The sequence below is a fragment of the Drosophila tropicalis genome, unplaced genomic scaffold, assembly GCF_018151085.1.
Source record: "Drosophila tropicalis isolate 14030-0801.00 unplaced genomic scaffold, ASM1815108v1 contig_919, whole genome shotgun sequence".
NCBI classification, from domain to species: Eukaryota; Metazoa; Arthropoda; class Insecta; order Diptera; family Drosophilidae; genus Drosophila; species Drosophila tropicalis.
The window spans coordinates 78,479-103,269 of NW_027173419.1; the positions used below are offsets into that span (position 1 = coordinate 78,479).

Sequence of the window (24,791 nt, forward strand, 5' to 3'; positions counted from 1 at the left end):
GCTCATGTTACGCTTGTGCATACATTGCTTATGTGAATATATGTATGTGCATATACAAATGTACATACATATATGATCATGCTTAGCTGTAGATTTATGTGAATATGTTTATGTACATACATCAATGTATATATATAAACATATTCAAGTGCACAATTGACAACCCACCGAAAAATGTATTTAAAATGTCCGAAAGCACCAGCCGATAAAAAGGCATTACAATTTTTAATTAATTTTGACAAATCACAGTAAATGCCTCCAACCCCTACACCCTCTCTTCCCCCGTCGCCGCTCTGCTTTTCATTTGTTGACAGTTTGATTGAATAGGGATTTTCTGGGCTTACCTTTTGATTTCCCTTAGAAATGTGAAACAATGTCAAAAAGTTTCTTCCGGCTCACAATCAAAAATCCAAGTCCAAATTCAAATCGAAACCCAAAAATAAAGGCAAACAACAAAAAAAAAGCGTCCAAAATGAAAGAAAAGCGGGAAAGAGTAATGTTAAAAAAAAAAAAAACTGGCTAAAAACAAAAAAGAGCGGAAAAGGAATTTACATAAAGCTCCCGACTATGCGTGTGTCTACAAATTAAATTCAATTTTGCTGAATGCCACTCCCTGGTCTACTACTAACTACAAAAGGCGTCCGGGGCCAGAAAGGACGAAGGAGCCATCGCTGGCGCTCTCTGCTTGGAGGGAGAAATTTGCATTGGTTCACGCAGTGGCGATCACGATGGTCACGAGATTCAGAACCCGGACGACAGTCCGGAGCAAGGATGGGGCTGAGAACAACGTCCCAAACAATTTGCGTTTTCTTTTTTGCTTCAGAGTTCTCCTTCTCTCTTCTCGATTTTGGGTTTGGGTTCGGGGCATGCAAATGGCTGGAAACTTAACCGCAGACGTATGGTGGCTGTTGGTCAGGTTGGTCGGAAAGCCCTAGAGAATTGGCTCTTGTTTTTTGCAGAAAGCGATTTCTTTTGGCTAAAAAACTTTTGCAGTAAGCAACATCGAGGGTAACAAACAGGGTATACCCAGTGTGAGGAAATTTGACACACAAACACTAACTCTTTGAACTAAAATACTATTGAAATGTCAAAGAATAGCTAGAGCAAATATTTTTAATATTACAGGATAACCGGCTAGCCTGCTTGAGTTTTTGTTTGCAAGCATTTACTAAACTTGTCTCCCTGTTGACTTTGCATGTCCATTGCTGATTTCCTTTTGCGTTTTGCTTTATGCGTCCCCGGCCTGAAGTGGAACAAGTGGAAAAAAAAAAGAAATAGCTGAATAGTCTTTCTGCCGGGTTCTCTTTGGTTGTGGTAAATGGTTAAGGGCATGTCATGGCAATTTGCTCCAGCTGGAATGTTCTTGTTGTTTCTCTGCCGGCAATATGGCAAGGGCAAGCGTTTAATTGCACCCAGGCGGTTCAGCCAAGGGCTAAGCACAAACTATCTTGCTACAAGTGTGAATAATTGAATATTCAACATGAGTAAAACAAGATTTCTATCATAAAACAAATTGTGTAATAAAAGCATCGAGAAATTATCACTACTGTATGAAACAGACAACTATTCTATGAGCACAATGAGACATACTGATCTACAAATTAATCTGAAATAAGGCATTCATTATAAAGAATGAAGCAATAATTACTCATTGACTATTTCTGTCTTCAGCATCACCGAGACAAAATAAACAGTGGAAAACCAACATATACAGGGAAAAGACAAAAAGTTATCCCACTTAGTTTGCTTTAAAGTTTCCTTAAAAAACTGGAAAATGTATATGACCGTATTTGATTTATTTCATCTATCTTTTCTGAGTACATATGTATGTATCTAAAGTTGGTCAGATGTTTCGACAAACAGCAGAAATTAAAGATAAATTAAATCTTTTTATAGTTCTTTATCATACGGTTATAGTCATTCGACTTGGATGAAATTTCTAATTTAATGCATCTAAGTGTATTCTAAGAGCATCTGACAATTTAGACAATTAGACACATACAACACTCACTATTATTCACATTTAAGGTGAATGTATATTTTGCCTTTTTGAATGTATTCATAATGGCCTCAGTTCCATTAGATTTACAAACTCTTTAAAACCATTGCAAAATATTTTGCTCTATTTCGAATGTTTGTATACGCATTGTAGGACAATTAGTAAGTTACACTAACAGATTTGCATGACTTTACTTTTTGATGTGCTGGACTTTTATGCAGATTACGAAGCCACAGTCAGAAATTCTCATCCAACCAACAACCGCAAGAAATGTTTCACCTCTTCACTTTTCCGACCCCATCTCTCTTGTTGTTAATGCCACAACAAGTTGAAGATGCAGCTGCAAAACCGCACACTCCAGACAGTGCAACAACCAGCAAAAAGATAAACTGATACCCCAGCTTGTTGGCATGCATAAATGATGGCCATATGCGGCCATCTATCTGGCGATGGAATGAAAGGATGAATATGCCACACTCACAGCCAGCCATGGCCAAAAGTAACTGGTTATCTTTCCATCTTTCCTTCACCTCTTTCTTGTGTATGTATGTATATATGGGAGAAAAATTGCTAAAATACCACACCCACAAGCACACATAGAGAGAAAGAAAAGAAGTAGCAGCTGAAAATTTACCAAAATTATTTTCTATTTGGAAATAATAACTATTTTAAATTAAAGTGAGCAAGATTTATGAAGAGATATTAAAGAGTGCCACAGCCAGTTATGACTCAACTTGGTAATCGCTTTAAAAAATGTTTCAAAGGTTTTGTTTTGTATTATCTCAAATGAATAAACTTAAGCTGGATCTGCCAGCAAGACAATTATTCCAATTCTTCTCACATAATTCTCTCCCTTGTGTGCTTATAAGGAGTAGAAGGGAGCAGCCAGTTATGGTATCCAAAGATAAAACAATTTCATCTTGTTGTCGACCTAGAAGAATTCAATCACCAAAACTTAAATTTTAATTATTCGATGGCTGGTAATTGACTGGTAAAATTAATTAAAGTTACTAGTCTCTGGCGGCTTAAGACAACAAAAAAGTTCTCTATGTTTATGTTTAGTTCTCCTTGTAAACATCAATCATATATACTTGAAATAAAAACTTTATATTTCGTGTGTGGATGGCCAATAAGTGCATTTCTACTTTCAGGCTTATGAAATTTCCGTGTTCTCTCTTTATCAGATCTGGTAATATCGTGTATAGAGCAGCGCTTGTGTTTGGATAGTATTTTCGAATTGAGTTGGCAATGTGGCAAGTGTTGCATGTGCGGCATTTGTGGCATGCCATGCGCGATATGCACAGCTATAAATTTGCCACACAACAATGTGCAGCAGGCAAAAGCTCACCACTGTATTTTTTGTTTTTGAGTTGCTTTAATTTGATTTTGGTGCAATTTGCAGTCACCCGAACTGGGTGGCTGTGTGTACATGTATAACCCCTTTAGGCTTATCGGCTAACACAACTATCCACCTTGTCAAAATAAACCATTCAATTAAGTGCATGAAAATTGAATTTTCCATTTATTGCAGCCTGTTGATGCTGCTATTGCTGATAAGCCTCTAGTTTCTGGTCCATCATCATTACCATCATCATCATAAACATTGAGGGGTATTTTAATGTATGTGGTGTATGTGTTTGCCCTAAAGTAAGTAAAAATTTCATTAGACTAACGAGTTGTTTGCCCAAAAGTCATCTTGTCTTGTCTTGGGATGGGGAACTTTGTTAAAATCTGCTGGCCATGTTTGATATAATTTTCAGAGTTAAGTACAAATTGTATTCAAAAGTTGATTGGGAAAAGCACAAAACGGATAATTTGCCCATTTCCATTTGACGTTAATCCTGGTCACTTTATGGTTTTACACAAATAATGTTAACAAGCAACATAATTAAATATTTGCACAATATTTTGCGTGATTAAAATAAAACTCAAACACACACACACTCACACAGAACAATAAAAAGGGCAGAATATTTAAAATGCACAACACAGCAAACACTCAAATAAAGGACAAAGGACGAAAAACATAATGCTGACAGCAGCTCACTTAAAAACAAAAACAAAAAAAAAAACACAAAATTAAGCTCCATCGCTGATTGCCTAACAAACCAAACAAGTCCACAAATATAAAAAAAAAAAAAAAAGAATAGAATAAAAAACAAAAGCACAGAATAATTTTTTGGTTTGGCAACTAAACGAATTTGAGATGGCAAGGTGTGGGCCACGGTAAGAGGGTGGAGGTGGAGGGAGAGAAGCTGATGCCTCTTGCTTCATTATAACTTTTGCTATTAAAAACATTAGACGCGACTGCCAAGCATAGGAAAACAAAGAGTCAGTCGAAAACCAGTCCACCATACAGTAACCACATCTGCCATCTCTATGTCTCCCTGTGTGGGCGACTTGGGTGAATGGGCGAGGGAGGGCTGGCAATTTAACCCAAATGCTTATCATTTAGCCATTTAATTTAACCTTTTGCCCGACGCGCACATGCCCAAAGAGCAACCAAAATACAAAAACCAAAAAAATACCACATGTGTTTTTACATAGAAATACAATCCGTTGCAAGGTATACTTAGGGTAGTTATGATACTATAGTTTATGGTACTTGTATACCGTTTAGCCCCGTCTTCTTCACTATTTAAGTCTACTTACCTTTTACTGACTTCAAGATGCATATATTACGTATACGACTCGTTCATTAAACGCATATCGTCCTATAGTCGATTAACTGCATTTGATGAACAATTTACAAGCAAAAGTGTCATTTACATAGTATTACAACTACTAAAGGCTACAAAATTGCAGGTTTTTCATTTACTTCGCAGTAATAGTAATAAAAAATCTCTTCAGAAACGAAATCCTAAAGCAAAGGTAGTTCTTTAATTATATGTTCTGAGTTCCGTCTCAGTTTTTCCACAGTAATCAAATGGTCGCATCCCAAGATGAAGCATTTGAAATATTTTGTATGTTGTTCTGGTGCCCTTTTTCCTTTATGTTGATTTCGTTTTGTTTTGGGTTTTTTTGCATATCTCAGCTCATTCCCCTTTCGGCTTGGCCTTTGTTTTTTATACAAACTGCTGCTCATATTGCTAATGATTTTGGGTCACATTTAAGCATACTCACTCACGTAACACTTTTTGGGCTCACACGTACTTTATATGGGGGGGATAAGGATGGAACGTGGTATATGGGTCGGTGGCAAGCAGTTAGGTATACGCCATGTGTGTTGCCAACGTTCCTTTTTTTGCTATGATGCTAGATGTGTTTTGTGTATGAGTTGATATGTCTGCCACCCATTGTTGGAATTTCTGTTGCACAAATTAAAAACAGACTACGCTTTCACGTAATTTTCGTTGTTAGTCTATTTATTAAAATCTTGCTCAAGCTAAACTTGCCGTTTGCCACGTATGAATTCGTTGCTTTCACACATTGCATTACAATTGCTTCAAATGCATTTGCTTAATTAACACTGCAAAATCAATTGGATGCCTGCAAGTGGGCTTACCTCAAGTTAACAATAGCCAAGTTATTCAAGCAATATCAAAGTCCACTTACACAAAGAACTTTGTTGGCCAGAATACTGTACGCTTCATTTAATGACGATGATGATGTTGCAATCGGCTTTCGCTACCCACCCTTTTTCCACTTCCACCTTTCATCTTGTGGGCATCATTTATCATAGACCCTTTTTCCACTTCTGCCTTTGGATGGGTGTATTTGTCCTAGGCCAAGCTTATAATCAACACATCGAGCTTCATCATTTGATATTATTTATTTCACTACTTCTTTTTCTTTCATTTGCTAGTTTCATTCCTCGAACTTCTTGCTTCATGTGCTGAGCACGTGCAGGTCATTAGGCAAGGAAAACCCATCTGGGATTTTTAAAATGTTAGAGAACTCTGATTCAGCCATCTGAATCAAAGGAGCCTGAATTAGAGTTGTAAAATATTACATTTTATGTCAAAGACATTTGGCCTCATTTTTAGAGCAAAGAAGTTCTACTCCTCTCTCATTGAGCCTTTTGATTCAACGTTGGCTCATTGCTCTATGTTATCTGTGTGCCTCTTTTTGGTATGTTTCTCATTTAGTCTTCCTTCATCTGTTTTCATCTGTTCACGTTTATTCCATTCAAACACTGTTGTCAGTTGTGGGCTCCAAAGCCCTGGCGGCTGCAGGTTAAGCATTTCTACTTGAACTTCCAAGTGTTGATGCCACACGAAGGCAAAACCTAGGTGTTTGTGTTGTTGCCTTTTCTGACATGTCTGTGTGTGTTTGAGTTGGTGTTGGTGTGAGGCATGTTTTTGTCTGCTAGCCCAAAGGCAAAGTTGCAAATGTTTTGTATAGGACTAGGAAGGGAAATTATCACATAAATCCAAGTACAAAAACTTAAAGGAGAACAAAAAAAAACTAAAGAAAAATCAGAAAACTTTGCTGATGAACACAGACCAATTAAAAAGCGGAGGGCCGGGGCTAACTTCGACCGCGTCCATATTTATATACCCTTGCAAATTGCTTGCTACTCCTTCCTTACCTATAGCGGTCAAAGTGGAAAATCGTTTCATCTGAAGAGTCTTTTATTTTCCAAAGAGCAGCCTACAATCTTAGCATACCGCTACGCCCGCCCGCTGTCGTTGACGTCGCTGCTGTGTCTGCTGTTCCCGTGCACATTGCCGTGCCCGCCGCTGCATTACCTGTCGCTGCTGCTGTGCCAAGTTTTTGGTTTTTCAATTTTATTTTTTTTTTTGAGGTTTTTGGTTTTTACGATTTTTTTTCTTTTTGGACGCTTTTGTTATAAAAGTTAAAAAATTCACTTTTTACTTAAAACTAAATTTTGTGTTTTCAAATTTTGGTTTTTTAGGTCCGAATGCTTTAAGCACTTGGCTTCTACTGAAAAAATTGGTGTTCACCTGTTGCCGCTGTGTCCGCCTCTGGAGTGCCCGCCTCTGGTGTGCCTGCCGATGCCGTGCCCGCCTCTGCTGTGACCGCCGCTGTCGTTGACGTCGTTGCTATGACCGCCGCTGCCGTGCCCACTGCTGTGCCTTCCGCTACATAACCTGTTGCCGCTGTTCCCGCCTCTGCTGTGCCTGCCGCTGCATGCCCACTGCTGGGCCTGCCGCTGCATTACCTGTTGCCGCCGTGTCCGCCTCTGCTGTGCCCGCTGTCTACAACTACAGTCATCACGCCTGCTGCTTCCGCCTCCTCCAACTGAAGCTATGGATATCCCCTGATAAAGGACTGCACTTCTGATATCCAAACAAAGGCAACGCTAGGCCGAGTTGTAAGATGCCAGTTATTTATGAATTCTGTGAAATATGTACACAAATACCGACGTCAGTATTTTGAAAAATCGAATGTTAGTATTAAGTGAGTATGTGGAAAATATCGGAATGTGGCCTAAGGCCACACTTGAAGTAAGCTCTTTCTTCTTCCGGTGACGCTTGAACGAGCTAGACGCACCACCCGCCGTACCCTGCCGATAAAAATAAATTTTCCGACATTTGCGAATTGGATATCGTTTCACATAAATAATTCTGATTTTATAGACCAAAAATGTTGTAATTCTACGTTTGACTCTGGTAACATTTCTTCGCTGCTATAAGGTTTTTTTTAATGGAAAACTCGCCGTTTCTGATTGCTTCAGCAATGTCTGAACGTTGCAAAATTTCACTGTCTCAATAGACAATAACCATCTGCATCGAGAGCTGATGTTTGCAATACACAACCATTTAATGGCAGTTACCTTTCCCTTGGAACACGATGGACGATGGCGTCAATAGTTAAATGAAAAATAAAGATCAAATGAATTAGTATCAAAATATAATTTATTGTAGTATCAAAATATAGTTATATCAGTTTCTACTTGGATGCAGGCGTGCATTGAATTAGTTTTAAAGTACTTTTTGAATATTTATTTACTTACTAAGAATCAAAATAAAAATTAATATGAAGAATCTGTCTTTGCTATGCCCGATCCTTGAATTTGCTTGGGAAGCGTCACTTGATGCTGCCCAGTTTGCTTTAAAGATGTTTTTTATTTTGGTCTTTTGGTTTTGACTTCTTTTTTTTTTTTTTGGTTTTTTGGTTTTTCGATTTTTTTTTTGGATTTTTGGTTTTTACAATTTTTTTTTTTTTTTTTTTGTGGACATTTTTGTTATAAAATTTTTAACTTTTTACTTAAAACTAAATTTTGTGTTTTAAAATTTTGGTTTTTTAGGTCCGAATGCTTGAAGCGCTTAGCTTCTACTGAAAAAATTGGTGTTCAAATTTCCCAAGTCTCCAGAAATTTGTCATTTCGTTGGTCATGGACTACTTTGATTTAATTTTTGTGTTAGTATGTAGATTTTGAGTTTGGCTCTATAAAAAATTACAATTTATGTGCGAATTCATACAAATACATATATTTACATATGTACCCTTCAGTACCAGATTGTCGCCGCCGACAATGTCGACGCATTGTCCGAGACACCGACGTCGGCAGAAAAAATTCTGCCGGCGTTTTTATACTGAGGCTAGCCGAGGGCAGCCGAACGGAATAATTTCGTTTTTCGAAACTCAATCGGCTGCCGAAAAGAAATATTTCTCATTCGACGCTGTGTTGTTGTTTTATATTTCTGTTGGAGTCGTTTTATACTTTGCGTTTTTCGGAGCACGCAGTGATAATATATTATATTAGTGTTTTCTGATTAATTTTAGATACAATTAAAAGTAAGTGCTATTTAATATGATGTTTAAAATACCAAATAGTGAATATTAATTTTGTTGGCAAAGTGCAATTGAATGCAAGTAAATAACTCTCACTCGAGAAAATGAGTAAAACATATGAGAACATATAGTGAAAGGAAAACAAAGTATTTTGCCAACAAAATTAAATGCGAGTTCGACCCCGGGCCGTGCCAAAAGAATACTTTTTTTTTATTTTGTAATAATTGAATTTTTTTTTTCTTTAAATAAAAAACCATTAACAACTGATTGGGATATAATTGACTTGAAGAACAGCATTACGTCGGGAAAGTCAAAAAAGCTATGTAAGTATACAACTGTTATATGAAAATCAAAAAAAAATTGAAATACTTTTTTTATATTTACAGACATCTCAAATGGCTCAAATGGCTCTCTCTTCTGATAGCCTAGTCGGTGGCTCAATGGTGACCTACTAAAACTACAATTCTGTTGTGCTCGAGTTCGAACCCTGACATAGGTGGAGTTTTCCCCCCGATGAAGCAATACTGAAAGTTAGTTCCGTCGGGGATATAGTGGAAACGATTGTGGATAACGAATAACCCTCTCTTCTGAAGAGCCACAACCCGGATACGAAAAACCAAAAGTTGAGCCTTAGAACCTATCTAAAGGTTTTACTCGGTAAGTAGATTAATTGTTGAGAGCTAAAGCGTTAGTTTTCATATTATAATTCATTTCATTTCTAATAATATCTGCACTTTTCTATTCCAGAAGCAGTTTAAAACACTTCCTCGGGGCAGCCAGAGAGTGGGCTTTAAAATTCGATGGCTTGAGTGAAAAATAAGGACAACAACCCAAAAAGCAGAAAATTGAAGCAACAGCTGCCAAATTATCTAAATAAAAAATAAATTAAAAAAAATTAATTGTATTATTTTTTTTTTTTATGTAATTTATGTCCCTCTAGTCCCTAGGACAAACTATGGAAATTGTCCTTCTAGTCCCTAGGACGAACTATCGATATTGTCCCTATCGTACCTACGACAATCTATCTATTTTGTCCCTGTGGTCCCTAGGACAACCTAGCGACATTGTCTCTCCATTCGCCGGCGACCAGAGCGAAAAATTTCACGGTACCGGCGACTAGAGGGACAATTGTGGCTCAATCGTCCCGTGCACAAGACCATTGAGCGACATTTGTCCCTCTGGTCGCCGGGCTGTCTACTAGTCGCTCTGGTCGGCGGCGACTGGAGGGACAAATGTCGCTCAATGGTCTTGTGCACGGGACGATTGGGCGACAATTGTCCCTCTTGTCACCGCGACTAGAGGGACAAAAGCGACAAAGCGGCGACACAATGCTTGTTTGTCCCGGCGTTCGGCAAGACATTTCGACATTTGTCTTGGTGACTGGAGCGACAACTGTCGCCGGGTTGTCGTTCCAGTCTTGAAAGCTAGGACATGCAATGTTAAATGTCGCCGCAATTTAAATGGGAATGTCGCCGCTTTGTCCCAGGGGACAAGCGACATGTCCCCGGGGACCGGTATACTGAAGGGTACATACATATGTATGTATGTATGTAATTGAAGTTGTTTGTTCGGTTAAGGAACTCAGACAGGCAATTGGTTAAATTCGATTCCCTTGTCAGGCCAATAGTTGAAGTAATTTAACATCCTAGTGATGAGTGAGAGGGGGTAAAGAGGTTGGCAGGGGCAACATCACTTTTCGGCTGCATAACAAATACACTTCAATCAATGCCAAATGGCTATGCTGGCAATCACAGAACATGTGTGTGTGTGTGTGTGTGTGAGTGTAGGGCGCCACAAAAATGAAAACAAATTTTGGCATGATTGCTGATTGTTTGTCTTTTTCATTGTTTGGCATGGCTGCCTGCTGCTGCTGCTGTCGATGTTGCCGCTGTTGCTGATGTTGCTGCTGTTGCCAACGCACGCGCACATTTATTGCTTCCCAATTGGAAATAAAAATGGCAGCAAGCAAAAGGCAGACAAACACAAAAATACTGAAAAAACCAGTACAAATACAAATAAAAAGTAAAAGGACTGAGCCCGTCCAGACGGGCAACCGATTGAAGTTGAATTGAAAAGCATATCCATGCGAATTGGCAACAAATTGAAACGCCACGGGACATTGAAGGGAACAACATTGAGCCAACAAATGTTAAGCTGATAATCGAATTCCCTTTTGAGTAGTCATAGGACAAACTTTCAATGGCTATCAAATTCGGTTATCTTTGTAGTTAAAAGATATGTCTAGAGGCATATGTGAAATCCTTATAATAAACAAAACAAATCATATATTATTGGTTATATTTAACAGGATTACTGTTGAATAATATGTATAAATCGACTTTAAATGCATATAATACTCCAATTACTAATCTAAGGACTATCGTCAGTTAAATTATTAGGAGAAAATATTTCAAAACCAAAACTGGATTCAGATTACTCGAAACAAATCCAAGAAATTCTCACACAACATATTTAGGGATGATCAGCTAAATTGAAATTTTGTTTAATTTGGATAAAATTTATTTTTTATTGATTTATTGAGTTGTTTGCCTTTGGTTTTCTATGGCATTCCATTTAATTTCGCTCTCGCCTCGATTATTTGGCAAACATTATCGGAAAATGTATAAAACTCGTTTGTAAAATAGAGTATAACGTAAATCCCTGTGGCCATTGAAGTTGTACATATAGTCGGGGACTATCTCTCTTTTGCTTGACTTTTGATTTGATGTTTCTGTTTTTACTGTTCTTTTTTCACGTCTTTTCTGTTATTTTCTTGTTTTCTTCGTTGAGTTGATTCACATTTTTATTTTTCGGCTAGGCTGCAAACATTGTTGTTGGTGGGATTTTGGCGTCACCGCTGATTAAAACAAACACAACAATGCTGTCGTAATGACGACATATGTATACATATATATATGTACACACACCACACTCACAGTTCCTTCCAACTTACATCTCATCGACTTTTTTCCGCACAATTGTACAATTTTGTCTGCGCGTTTCAATTTTTCTTCCTTTTGCCTTGCTCCTCTGCACATTGATTCATAATTGATTAGCATTACTTTACCATTGTTAGAATTTGCGAACGTGTATGTGGGTGTGGGTGTGTAAGTATGTCTATGTGTGTGTCTGTGTGTTTGTGTATTTGATATTCTTTTACTTTAGGCCAAATCATGGCCTGGACTGTTCTCTGTTAAATTTAGCGTAAATTTTATTTTAGTTGCCTTGTGCAATTATTTGGCATCAACTTTCGTTGAATTAAACCATCAAGTTTGCATTGCAAATTTTTATTTAGTAACTAAATACACAAAGGCACATACATATGCATACTTTTAGGCGAATATGTGCAACAAAAATTCAAATAGAAGCTGGTTTTAATGCTACATAGCAAAGGCAACTTGCTAGGGTTGCTGGACTAACTGGTTTTAATTAGATGGGCTGAGCATGGTCTGAGCTTAGGGAATATCAACTTGAGTAAAGTATTTGAGACTTTAAAAGGGGCTCAAAAGGATATTTAATTGTTTGTGCATCGTAATATATGTAGCTCTACTTTACTGATGATTTAAATAAGACAAAATTCATTCTAGACAAACGACTGAAATCACTTTCAAGTTGAAACTTTCAACCATTCTACAACATTTTCAATAATAGCTTGCAATCAAGCCCGGAGTTGGTAACGATATAGAGAGAACTAACCCTGAGGTTTTCTATAAGTTACGCGTTGTACCTGGGCAGTTGCTTCTCCTGTTGCTGTTGCTACTTTTGCATGTTGCATTTAAAGCTTTTGTAGCGTGCAATGCAGGAAATCATTTAAGCAATTTTCTACCTTTTGCTCTTTTATATAAGTTCACTGCTCCTATCATATACACACACACACCCATAAAGCAGACAAACTACACATACATTTACAAATACCTACCTGAAATGCGCTCGTCTCAAACTTGGTCTTTGTTAAATGCATGTATAGGAGAGCGCCATTTTTTTATTCGGACCACCATTCGTATTTGTTTTTTCTTATACCCTTGCAAAGGTGACTACATTCATATTTGTGATGACATTGAAGATATGAGAAATATATATTATATACATTGTTTCGTTTCAAGTTTTTCCAAATTCAGATGTGTCTTGCCTTCAAAAAAAGAAAGACCCACTTTAAAACAAAATTATCCTCTAATTTGGTAGGTAAGCGATTCGAGAATGTATACTAAAAGTAAAACTTGCTTAAATTTATAATAGTTATAATAGATTAAGTGAAAGTGATGCTTATCTAAGCAAATGGTTTTCAATCTACGGATAAAATATTCCGAGATTTATAAGCGTATGATCACTTTGAAACATAAAATATGTAAATTTGAGCATCGCAAGAGTCGACTTTTACTTTTAGTGAAATGCAGAAAACCAGCAAAAGAGCAAGTTTGTGGTTTTCTCCATAGCGCCCAGGTGAGTTCTTTTCTTCTATTGCCGCGATACCTTGTCGGTAATTATGAATGGCTAGCGGGTAGAAATGCAGAGATAAAGAAGAGCTTACAAAAAAAAGAAAGGAAAGAAGAAAGAAATTTACAACAAGTCAATGTACTGGCTTCATCATGACGACGATGGTTTTGTTCAATTAAAAGTTTGTTGTGAGTTATCTCTGTTTATTTAATTTGCTTCTCCTGGAGTTTGGTTGGGTTAATCAGTGAGTCCAGGAGTGGAAAAGGAGTTGTTTAAGCCAAATGGAAACGCTTTAACGAATGTGACCGAAAAGTATGCACTAAAAATAGTTGAAGATAGTTACATATGCAGAGCACTTAGATGAAGAGTGTAAAATGTTACCATGTTAACAGACGGGTAAAGTCAGAACAGATGGCATCGTTTACATTGTTGACTCTCTCTATCTCTATCTCACTCTCTCTCTCTCTCTCTCTCTCTCTCTCTCTCTCTCTCTTTATTTCTACAGCACACATTCTCCCTTTTTGTCTCTATCTCTTCGCTTACTAATTGCAATGTAAAGTGTTTAGACACAATTTGGCTGGGTCTTTGCTTCCATGTACTTGATGCCAGACACAAATGGCTCCAATTAAGTATGTGTGGGTTGTCCTGCTTATTCCTGACTTTTGCTATTCATTTTGAAGCACTCAAATGGACTGGAATAACAAACATGCAGCAATAAGCAAAAGTTGACCAAAATCATTTTAATGTATAATGATAATTTCCTTTTCAATTATAATCCCCATATCCAGACCCAGAACGATTTAAGGTTTCACCTATATACATACATAGATACGCACATACAAATGTATACATATACATATACGTGTACATATATGTACATATGTATATGTGGTAGTTTTTGCGGTCATGGTCACAACGCTGTCATTTCCAATTAAAAAGGTCATGCCCGAAAAAAAAAAAAAAATTTACAACTGGAGATATAAAAATACTCGTAATTAATGCCCAGCCAACATATACAAACTATATTGCTGGCGATGGTGGATGTTGCTGCTGCTGTTGGCCGGTTGGTTGGTTGGTTGTCTGGTTGGCGTTGGGCTTTTCATGTTATTTAACCCATTTAACTCCTAATTAATACACTTCACACAAATTTATTTTAATTACATAAAATAAACCAAATATTTATGCATGTTTGTATGTAACATTCGACTGAAAACGCACGCACACTCACACACATGCTCATACACACACATACATTTCCACACATTCAGATATATTTCCCTGTTAATTACGCAGATGCTCACCAGCCGAGTCAGCCAGCCAGAGCGAACAAGTGAGTGAGTGAGTGAGAGAGCCAAGTGTTTGTTTGGCTGTCAACATCATTTGGCAAGTTGTAAACAAAAAAAAAAAAAAAAAACATAAAATAAAAAATAAAAAATACAAACACACATATGTACATTCCACCAACCATAGTCCGATGTGTGTGTGTGTAAGTAAGAAAACTCCATCGCCAAATAAAATAAAATTTATTTGCGGTGCACGAGTGAACATAAAATAAATATTAAAAGCAAACCATTGCATACTTGCCGGCGTTCCAGTTAAAGCCCTTTGACACGAATACAGTAAATATTACTTAAATGGGAAAAAATATAATCACACTGACTAGCAACAAACAAATCCTACAGAATATTTCAATATAAAGTCCAAAAATAAAATTTTAAAATTTTGGCCTAATTCTTCATTTATTAAGGCATTTTCTGAGACCTACAACATTTTAAAATCGATATAAAGTGGATTTTAATATGATTCATGAAAATCATTCTAATTTACTTGACATATTTATCTTGGTAAATTTCTATTTTACCTGTTTAATCCATCGTTTCAGGAAATTAATGCCCTGCCATGATGATTTACTGTATAAGCACAAATATTTCTCCTCCTGTTGCCTTTTGGCTTTTGTAAGCTAAGCTGGTTTTATTTTTTGAATTATTTGAAGGTTTTCTTTTTTTGATGCACAGCTTCATACACACAACATCCACTCACTCTTACACTTTTTATCCTAGAGGCATTCCATTTGTAATTAGTGTCGTGGCGGCTGTTCCACTTTGTTGTTGGCGCTGATAATGTTGTGAGCCGCGTGTAAATTCAGCACATTAATTTACTTAATTAGGTGTATGCGAGTGTCGGTAATTGCTTACAAGGCGACTCCAGCATATGGTAACCATGTGTTACATACAGCCTGACTAGCAAAATAGAGGACATAGAAGGCATTATTAAATTAAATATCCGTCTTTCTCGTTCAAGTGCCAACATGTAAATAGACCACAAGATAACTAAGCCCAAGACTCAGTAGAAGCAAGTGAAATCAAATGAAATATAGTCGTAAATTAAAGAGTTTGGCAGCCCACGACTAAATTTATGCCCGCCCGTTGACCAGCGAATGTTTTGCCATTATTTCATGATTTCTTTGCCATTTATCACCCACCTGCAAAACAAAATTACAAGTGGAAAAGCAAAAGAGGAGCAAAACAACAACGAACCGAAACGCACAGAATGGCACCTAACAAAAGACTTGCCCCACGCTCATCGTTTCGACAATTTGTCAAATCGCCACCGCAATTGCTGGACGAAGGAACCCTCCAATTCGATGTTTCCCTCCGCATTAAGGTGAAAATGAATTTACCGCATGGCCATTTGTGGCCCTGGATAGGTAGAATTAATTGAAAAACTTTACTCAATGAGCTTTTTCGTTGGCTAATTGTCAAATATTTGAAATAATTCCCGAAATTGAAAATCTGTTACTCATTTCAACTAATTATGCCAAAAGAGCAATACGAAATGTGTTTCAAATGCGGCCTGGGTCGAAATCGCTTTGTATTGCTTGAATAAGAAATAACTAAAAGAGAAACAAAAAAGAAGGAAGTAAGTCTCCTCGTCGACTTCGGTATACCATTTATGTCTTATTTTTACACGCCAACGGCCAACTCCGCCCTTATGGTTCAAATAATGAACAACATCTATATGCTTAACTTGTACTATTTTCAGCTCGGTATTGATAAAATTTGGTATGTCGCAGGCTGATCAAGAATATACATATATGCTTTACAATCCTTAGATCTTAGCGATCTATCAATGTCCTTCTGTCCGCTTGTCTATCAGTTTGTCGTCCATATGAACACCTAAATCTCAGTAATCAAGTTTATTTCTTGTACAAAGAAATATTACATTCAGTAAAATGACTTATTATCATCGTTTCTCATAATCCGGAATATAAAATTCCCTACTTTTTATTTGATTGTCTAGTAACCTATGACTTTAAAAGTCTCAATTTATTTTAGCATAACTTAAGTCCAACACAAAAATATATTTAGTCTCTCTTCGTTGCTTCGTCGTACACAACAAACCCCAAAAAAACAAAAAAAAAAAAAAAAAAAAAAAAACATCCTTTTTTTATACTCTTTTAGGTTAAATAAAAAAAAAAAAAAAAAAAAAACTTTACAAAAATTTTTTTAAATTAAAAAAAAAAATTAATATTAAATCTCTTTGAATTCGTCTTCAATTATCGGATATGGTCTCATGGTTCTTAATAACACTAAACTGAACCGAACTGATAAATAAAAAATCATTCTTTTTCTCTCATTATATCATACGTTGAACAGGGTGAGTATATCTCAACGATCTTAACCATTATGTAATTAACCTAGGAATACATTCAGTGTGGCTCTCTTTGAATTCGTCTTCAATTATCGGATACTGGTCTCATGGTTCTTAATAACACTAAACTGAACCGAACTGACAAAAAAATAATAAACAAATCTACGGGTTTGCTTTTTCTCTCTACATTATATCATAAGTTGAACAGGGTTAGTATATCTCAACGATCTTAACCATCATGCAATTAACCTTGGAATACATTCAGTCCGGCTTCTTCCTCTTCAATTATGGAATACTGGTCACATGGTTCTTAATAACTGAGCCAACCTGGGCTCGATAGAACTGGTTCTGAAAATATATATTTTGATACTAAACGTAACTTATAGAAATTTTTTTATTTGGGAACTTTTTGGTATATATATATGTAGCTATTATCGGGATCGATCGAAAGTGTCCACAAGATGCAGTAGCTATGGTAATTTTAAATATGCTAGTACACACTAGGAGACACATACATTAAACGCTTAAACTAACAATAAGATTCATACAACCAAACACCTTTTATAGTTTAAATTTTTGAAAATTATTGACATTTTACTTGCCTAGTTATATAGCATTTCGGATATAGTGTCCAGCTTGTAGCAATGACATTCAATTGCTTCTCAAACTGAGGACATTCAATGACATTTTCCAAAAGAAAAAGTTTAGCTTGCTCCATTGCACATATTCAGCTTTTCCTTTTTCTTTCAATTTTATCTTTAATGTTTGAAGAATTTACATAAATTTTGCAAGCAAGTTGCAACTTTTCTACCCTCGAATTCGTTTTGCCGCCGAAAAAAAATTCGACAGCAACTTTAAACTTGTTGAGAACTGTTTGTCGTGTTGCCGTTTCTGTTCCCCACCCGTCTTCTTCCCCATTTCCTTAGCCGTTTTCATCTTCATCTGGTTCTTTTTATGTACTTTCTTTGGCCAACATGTCGCCTGCTTATTATTGACTGCCACAAGCGCCATGCCGGCCCATTTGGGCCATCAACTAATGTTGTTTGCCAACTTTGTCTGCTCTTTCTCGTGCTTTCTCCATGTCCCGTTACCCCTCTCTATGGTTTTGCATTTGGTTGTGTAAAAGTGTCGCAAGAAGCACTGTGGGCCCTCGGGCAACTTTATCTGCCATGTAAAAAACTAGTTTTTTCCCCTCTCTCCAACTTGTGCCTCTCTCTAGCATTCTTTGTATTTGAAGTTATAGTTGCTTGCTGACACTTTTCGTTTCTACAATTTTATCTGCATTCTTCTTTCGTTTCTTTCTCGCTTCTTTTTGGCTTGACGTCACTTTTTCTTTAGCGCTTGACCGTCGAGCCTTCTCGGCAGGAACGCCTGTTCGGATCCACTTTCCAAACTTCCAAGTGTGCGTGTGTTCCCCTCGATGTTTTGGTTGGTTTTTCGGATTTCTCTTCTCTCTTCTTATATGTATGTATGTAGTTTGCCTTTTGTTGGAAAGTTTTTGCATAATTTGCTATGTGCCGAGCATTTTAAATCGTTTGAAAATTTTAATTTAAACTTTCCATTCCTAGTTTATTTACTAAAAACAAAAGCAGTTAGTTTGGCATGAGTTAAGAGTGCGTTGTTTCATCAACTTAAGCCATATTAATGAGCTCTGTGAAAAATTATAAACACCAAGCAGCCGCCAGGAATAAAAAAGAAAAACACCAAAAACGAAAACAAAATAGGTATATACGAAAAATCTCTGAGAAAAAGCAAAATGAGAAGAATAAGAAAATTGCAAGGCAAGTAACCGCCTAGCTGATATCCCATTCAGTTTTGTACAAGTATTGAAGGAAAATATGAAAAACAATTTTCAAAAGTGAGATATCAAAGGCCAGGTCTTTATTGTAATATAAATATTTAATACCGCACAACAGGTGCCCGCAAGAACCCGATGTACACTTATTTTAAAGGGTATCAGAAACAAATTAGAAAACACAAAGCGAGTGTAGTAGGGTATACAAAAGAGGTATAGGGCTTTAGGGTGGTGCCTGCAGTCTACAAAAAGAATGAGGGAGAAAACAGCAACAAAAAAAAAATAACAGAAAAAATAAAATCAAAGCAGCACATACAGCAATACAAAGCAAAGTTGGTGGCGGCAGGAGAAACGAAACCCAGAGCTAAACCTCTTTCTCCGCCGTTGCCGCATCTCTGGAGACTCTCGTAACGGAGTAAAGTGGCGAAATTAATTAGCCCCCAGTGCGGCAGCCTGATTACGCGCGAATACGCCGGAGAACGTTGTTAAATCCCATTTCTTCTTCTCCGCATGCGTGCCAAGGACTAGGGACGACGGCGAGACCAGGGGAATGGACAAAGACAAAACGAAAAAAAAATAGCATAAATAATACATACATACATAGGTATCTGTATTATAACGCGAATTTATCTTTTTCGCTCTGATTACGCGAGTAATTTTAATTGCTTGTAACTTAATAACATGCTTAAAATGCACAACAAAAAAGAAAATTGGCAAGGCAAACGAAAAGTACATTGCTGGAAATTGTGGAAATTTTCCGTTTAAGAGCATTTGGAGAGGAGTCACACCTCGTGTCGGCTTTGTCTGTGTCCGTATATGTACCTCAAGGGCCTCTGCATAGAATGAACAATTTCTGGTCAATCACAAACACAATCAGACTCATGAACACACACACACAAACACGTTCGATTGAATTTATGGTCGATGTGCGTTTGTATATGGAGTATCTGCTCAATTGCTGGCCAAAGTCAGTGGAAACGGCATCTAATGCACCTTTTGACTATACGTACGGGATGACGATGAAAGCAATGTTGAAGTTAGGTGGAGTGAACTCACAGGAGGAGTGGAATCATTGATTAATATTGCAAATGCCTGGCAATATTGTTGCCATACGAGCTGCAATTGAACTTCCTTCCATTCCATTCTGCCCATTCTCTGTGGCTAGTACTTAGCTTAGCTTGATTGATTCCTTGTTGCTGCACTGTTATTAACAATAATGAAAGGTTTTCAGCCATTCAAATACAGGATTTCAAAACACACAAATGGTAAGATGGAGAAAGAGATAGCAAAGAGAGGGAGTGTAAGAGCGTGGCTTTAGGTAATGTAGCAAGCAGCCTTTGTTGTGAGTTGGAAAAGCCAATGAAATGTGTGTGTGAACAAACGGTTAAAGAGTCTTTGGATAAGGGCTATTGTACTGTTAGCAGCTCTGACAAACTATTCTTTCCTTTACAACTGCATTGCCCATAATTGCCGATGCAAGTAGCTAAAGAAACTTTCAAGAATTTTGAATAGAATGTCTTAAATTAGTTGGAGAAACATTTTTAATGTGATCGTTATTTTCTAGATTCATAACTTAAAGAGTCCATAGTTTCCATAGTGTACTAATGTTAAACATGAAATGGATTAATGTAGACTATTTTAACCCTAGTAGTTTAACCCTACTAGCTTTATTTTAGTAGTGCTAACTATTTCCTACACTATCATCTTTCGCCTTTTCTCAAATTGTCAGTTTATTACTTATTACTTTTTTATATAGCTGAAAGTCACTTCTGGTTCGATTGTATTTTCTCAGAAAACTTCATCATGCTCTCAACGAAAAGTAGAGCTTCTTTTAGTAAACTTGTCAGAAACTCATCGTTTAAAGGAGAATTGATTTGATTCCACCGTTTTCCCCACTGACACACACTCACCCACCCCACACACACACACAAAGCATAGAACACCTTCTCCTCTGCACCCACTCGATTGAGTCTCATGTGTGTTGACCGTCCTCGAACTGACAGGCTACGCAAAATAGGACATCCGCGACTAGAAATAGCAAAAAAAAAAGAGGACGAGAAAAACAGAAGAAAAAGAGAATACTGATAGCGTTGAGATTTACGAGCTGCCTGCCAGACGTTATCATACAATAAGATTGATGGCCAATGAGTGGCAGGTACTTGTTCAAGTAACTGTACCCCGATACCTGCACCTCTAATCTGTCTTGTATACCTGGCTGGTATACTGGTCGATAGCTTTAGCCAACAATAAGTGAGTATATGTGACATCAGGTGCAAGTAAACAAAAAAATTTATAAAAAATGAACTGCGACAGATATTTATAATTTTGCTCACCATCACTCGATATCGATGGGGGAGAAACATTTGTAAGTAGATGGCCGCCAAATACAAATTGCCAGACGACAGATGCCCAATCCCATAGAGCGATCCTGATGTCCAGCAATGTCAGCTATGTGTCCGGTAAACAACAATTCGTTTGCCCTCCCCCAGTCAGTCGTTCCAATTTTTATACCCTTGCAAAAAGGGTATATTAATTTTGGTCAGAAGTGTGCAACGCATAGAACAGTGACTTTTGACTTTTCTCAATAACTTCGTTATTTTCTATGCTATTATCGTGAAACTTAATATTAGAGAGTTTACTACGCCTTTAAGCGACTATGCCAAATTTGATCAAGATCGGGTGACTATATCATATAGCTCCCATACAAACGGCCAAGTCACAAACAGTGACTTTCTCAATAACTTTTTCGTTATTTTCTGAGCTATTGTCGTGAAACTTAATATTAGAGAGTTTACTACGCCAATAAGCGACTATGCCAAATTTGATCAAGATCAGGTGACTATATCATATAGCTCCCATAGGAACGATTGGTCGAAAACAGTGACTTTTGTAAATAACTTTGTTACTTTTAACGCGATTGCTTTTAAATTAAACATTTCTTAATTTAATATATATGTTAATGACTGTGCCGAATTTGATAAAGATCGGGTGACTATATCATATAGCTCCCATAGGAACGATCGGTGGAAAACAGTGACTTTGATCAATATCTTCGTTATTTCCTATGATTGTAGGCCTTTCTTTCTCAAGCTTAAGCCTTTTTAGATAAAACGTTCTTCCACATTGATGGCTAATAGGTAAGGATAGAGTTACCAAAAAAGTTGCAAGGGTATACAAACTTTGACGCGGTCGAAGTTAGCCCCGGCCCTCTGTTTTTTTTTTTTTTTTTTTTTTTTTTTTGGAATTTTTGATAAATTATAAAACTTTTAATAATGCTAAGCACTTTGGCTGAGTGAAGGCGAATGTGAGTGGGGGCTAGGGTGATGGCAAGATGGAGAGAGGAGTGTTGGGAAAAAAAAACTTTTTAATTTGTCTCTTTGAGCCAGCGAAATGTTGCCAAGCATGAAATTACCAAACCTAAGGACGGGGGCAAACAACGATGAACGAGAAGAGATGAGAATGGAAACTGTCAGCAGATTTCTTTTTGTCACTTGATTGCTGACATGATATATTGGGGCCAGGCAAACCGACAAAAAAGAAAAAACGAAAGGAAACGAAATTAAAATGCAATTTAATGAGTAGGACAGATAGAAAAAGAAACCGTTTCAATTATTTGCATTTAACGCACAGAGAAAGAAAAACCAATGCTCAGTTGAAATTATTTTTGAAAATTGAAATTTGATCGATAATCAAACTGCTTAGAAAAAAAAAAAAAACAAACCACCTCAAACAACCCAAAAAAACCACTATAAATTTAAAAAAAATAAAATAATAATAGTATGGGGGGGAAAAAAAAAAAAAAAAAAAAAAAAAAAGGGGGGGAAAAAAACAAGTTATCGTAGAGGATGTCTGCGAAGGGAGGGGGAAGCAGTTGGCAAACGATAAGCTGTTCAATGCTTTGTAGCATGTTGTGGAATAACACATTAATAACAATATAAACATATTGTAGCAATTAGTTACAATATTTATGTGCGCAACATTCAAGTGCATTGGCCTCTTAAGTAACATGACCACCCATGAGTGCATGGTGCTGGACAATTGCTGTGTCGGCAAATATAACACGCGCGGCCGCGTTGGCCCAATATGCAATATGATACATCCTCACTCTACCGACATACATACATACTCTTATGTAAACATTTATACATTTATACATAAGTATGTTTATACATAAGCATACCGCTCCTCTGCCTGCATGACTAGCAGCGCAGCTACGCGGTCTTAGCTATAGTCGACAATTGTTATAGAATTAAGAATTATTCAATAAACTGAGCTCAGACCAAAAGGGACGATTGGTGTTCTTACTTCGAACCTACTACATGGCGACCGTGACAGTGGTCACCAACTGAGGCGTGACCAAAAGGAGCAGACCAAATCACAGTAAGTAGAGTGATGGGAAAAAAAATCTGGTGTGGTCAAAAAGTTAAGAGCCAGAAAGGCACAGAAATTGAGGCTACTAAATAGCCCGCAGACTAATTGGAATACCTCGGTAGAATTACACGCCGAGGTAGAGTTTATAAAAACCCAATTAGAAGAAAGAAAAAAATAAAACCACAACAACCAGAATCCCATACTCTACGATTCAAAACGTGGCAAAACCAAAAATAAAAATAAGTCCACAAACTGTGAAGGAACTACCGGAATTAAAAAAGGTCTGCCCAAACGACTGCGAGGGCCCATTATACTCGGCATACTGCGAGTATACATGCAAACATTGCATGTAAAACAAAGAATCAACAAATCTGGTGCGATGACCTGCACCGGAATCGCCTGAGCTCAGAGGCCCCGGACATCAGCAGCTGAGACTACAAGTGTGAAAAGCAGGCCGCTTTTTACGCCATCGATGGAGCATCAGCGTGCCAACCGGCGACGACCAGCTGATGCTAGAGGCTAGCCGAAAAAGATATAAATAAACTAATTATGCGCTGCGTCGCACATTTTTTTTGAGTGTACTGCGATGCACATTTTTTTTTTATAGAATTAAAATAATCAATGTAAAATTGTGCGGCATTAAAAGCTGTCCAATTATAGTGTGGCCTAAAAACCATACAGAAAAATAGGCAGGGATACATGTAAAAAAAAAAAGAGCCTTCAGCAAAAAAAAAAAAAAAAAAAAAATTTTTTTAATAAATACTAATTAACTAAATTACAAGAAAAAAAAAATTTAAAAAATAAAAAAAACCAAATTCCAAAATTTTTTTTTAACGATGGAATGTTAGACAACAGAATAAGCAAGTTTGATGATACATTTGATACACCCAATATGGGATTAATAGATACTAAAACAGTGGACTCCACTGCAAATGTAATCAATAAAATAGAGTCATCAAATGTAGATTTGAAACCAACAAATGCACTTTTATTAATAATTGTGGTAATAATGAGCGCATATGTGTTATATAAAGCATATAAACTACACAATAAATGTGTAACAAAAAGAGCCTTAAGCCATGCTAATGATCTCGATAAGATCTAAATAACATATGCAACAATTGTAATAAAAATGCATTTCACAAAAAATTATTATCAAAAGGAAAAAATATATACATCAATATCCAAATAAAAAAAAAAAAAAAAACAAATTTTTAAGCTGAATAACATATACGGTGAATAACATATATATTGGTTGATTAAAATGAGTAAAATAGATGATTATTTTAGGAAGATAGTAGATAGGCATCCCAGAATAGTTTCCCATTTAATTGAGGTTTTTAGAAGCGAGCAAAGTAATTCTCCTCAACGCTCGATTTGTTTAATACAGATTAGGTTAGCCTATCTAGATATAACGGGAGAAGAATTCCCAGTAAAAGGTTGCACTTGGGTACAGATGAGTTTCATCCTCACAGTACCATATGTGTGTTGTTACACAAATGCCACAGGCACATTTTGCTTCTACCTGATGGAGGAAGCTCAATAATAAGTTGTTGCAAAAATCAAGAAAAATATAAGAATAGAACAGATAGCCTAGATATAATATACAAATGGATCTAGTAGAACTTAAATATTTGAACAAGTATGTTCCATTCTTAGATTTCCTCACCAACAGAGGTGAAACCAATCCAAAATATAAAGAAATTAAATACTGGATTGTGAATAATAAAAAATTCAAATCAAGGATAGCCAACTTGATAGAAAGATCCATAGTAGAAGCGTATAATCGCCTAAAGCAAAAAAATAGAATTCTACCCAACTGGGTACATAAACTGTTTG

General features: G+C 36.8%; 1 protein-coding gene and 1 long non-coding RNA gene across 3 annotated transcripts; both read left to right on the forward strand.

Annotated features, from left to right (window-relative positions):
• Positions 1-16,675: 16,675 nt before the first annotated feature.
• On the forward strand, positions 16,676-17,165 carry LOC137586176 (uncharacterized). Of its 2 annotated transcripts, XR_011033727.1 has the most exons (3): positions 16,676-16,792; positions 16,849-16,995; positions 17,052-17,165. It is a non-coding gene; the product is annotated as an uncharacterized lncRNA (long non-coding RNA). The 2 variants fall into 2 exon arrangements; XR_011033726.1 differs by having other exon boundaries at positions 16,849-17,165.
• A 7,051-nt stretch (positions 17,166-24,216) lies between these two features.
• On the forward strand, positions 24,217-24,498 carry LOC137586171 (uncharacterized). The gene has a single exon (XM_068302154.1). It carries the CDS (start codon positions 24,217-24,219, stop codon positions 24,496-24,498), a length of 282 nt encoding a protein of 93 aa, XP_068158255.1.
• Positions 24,499-24,791: the final 293 nt, after the last annotated feature.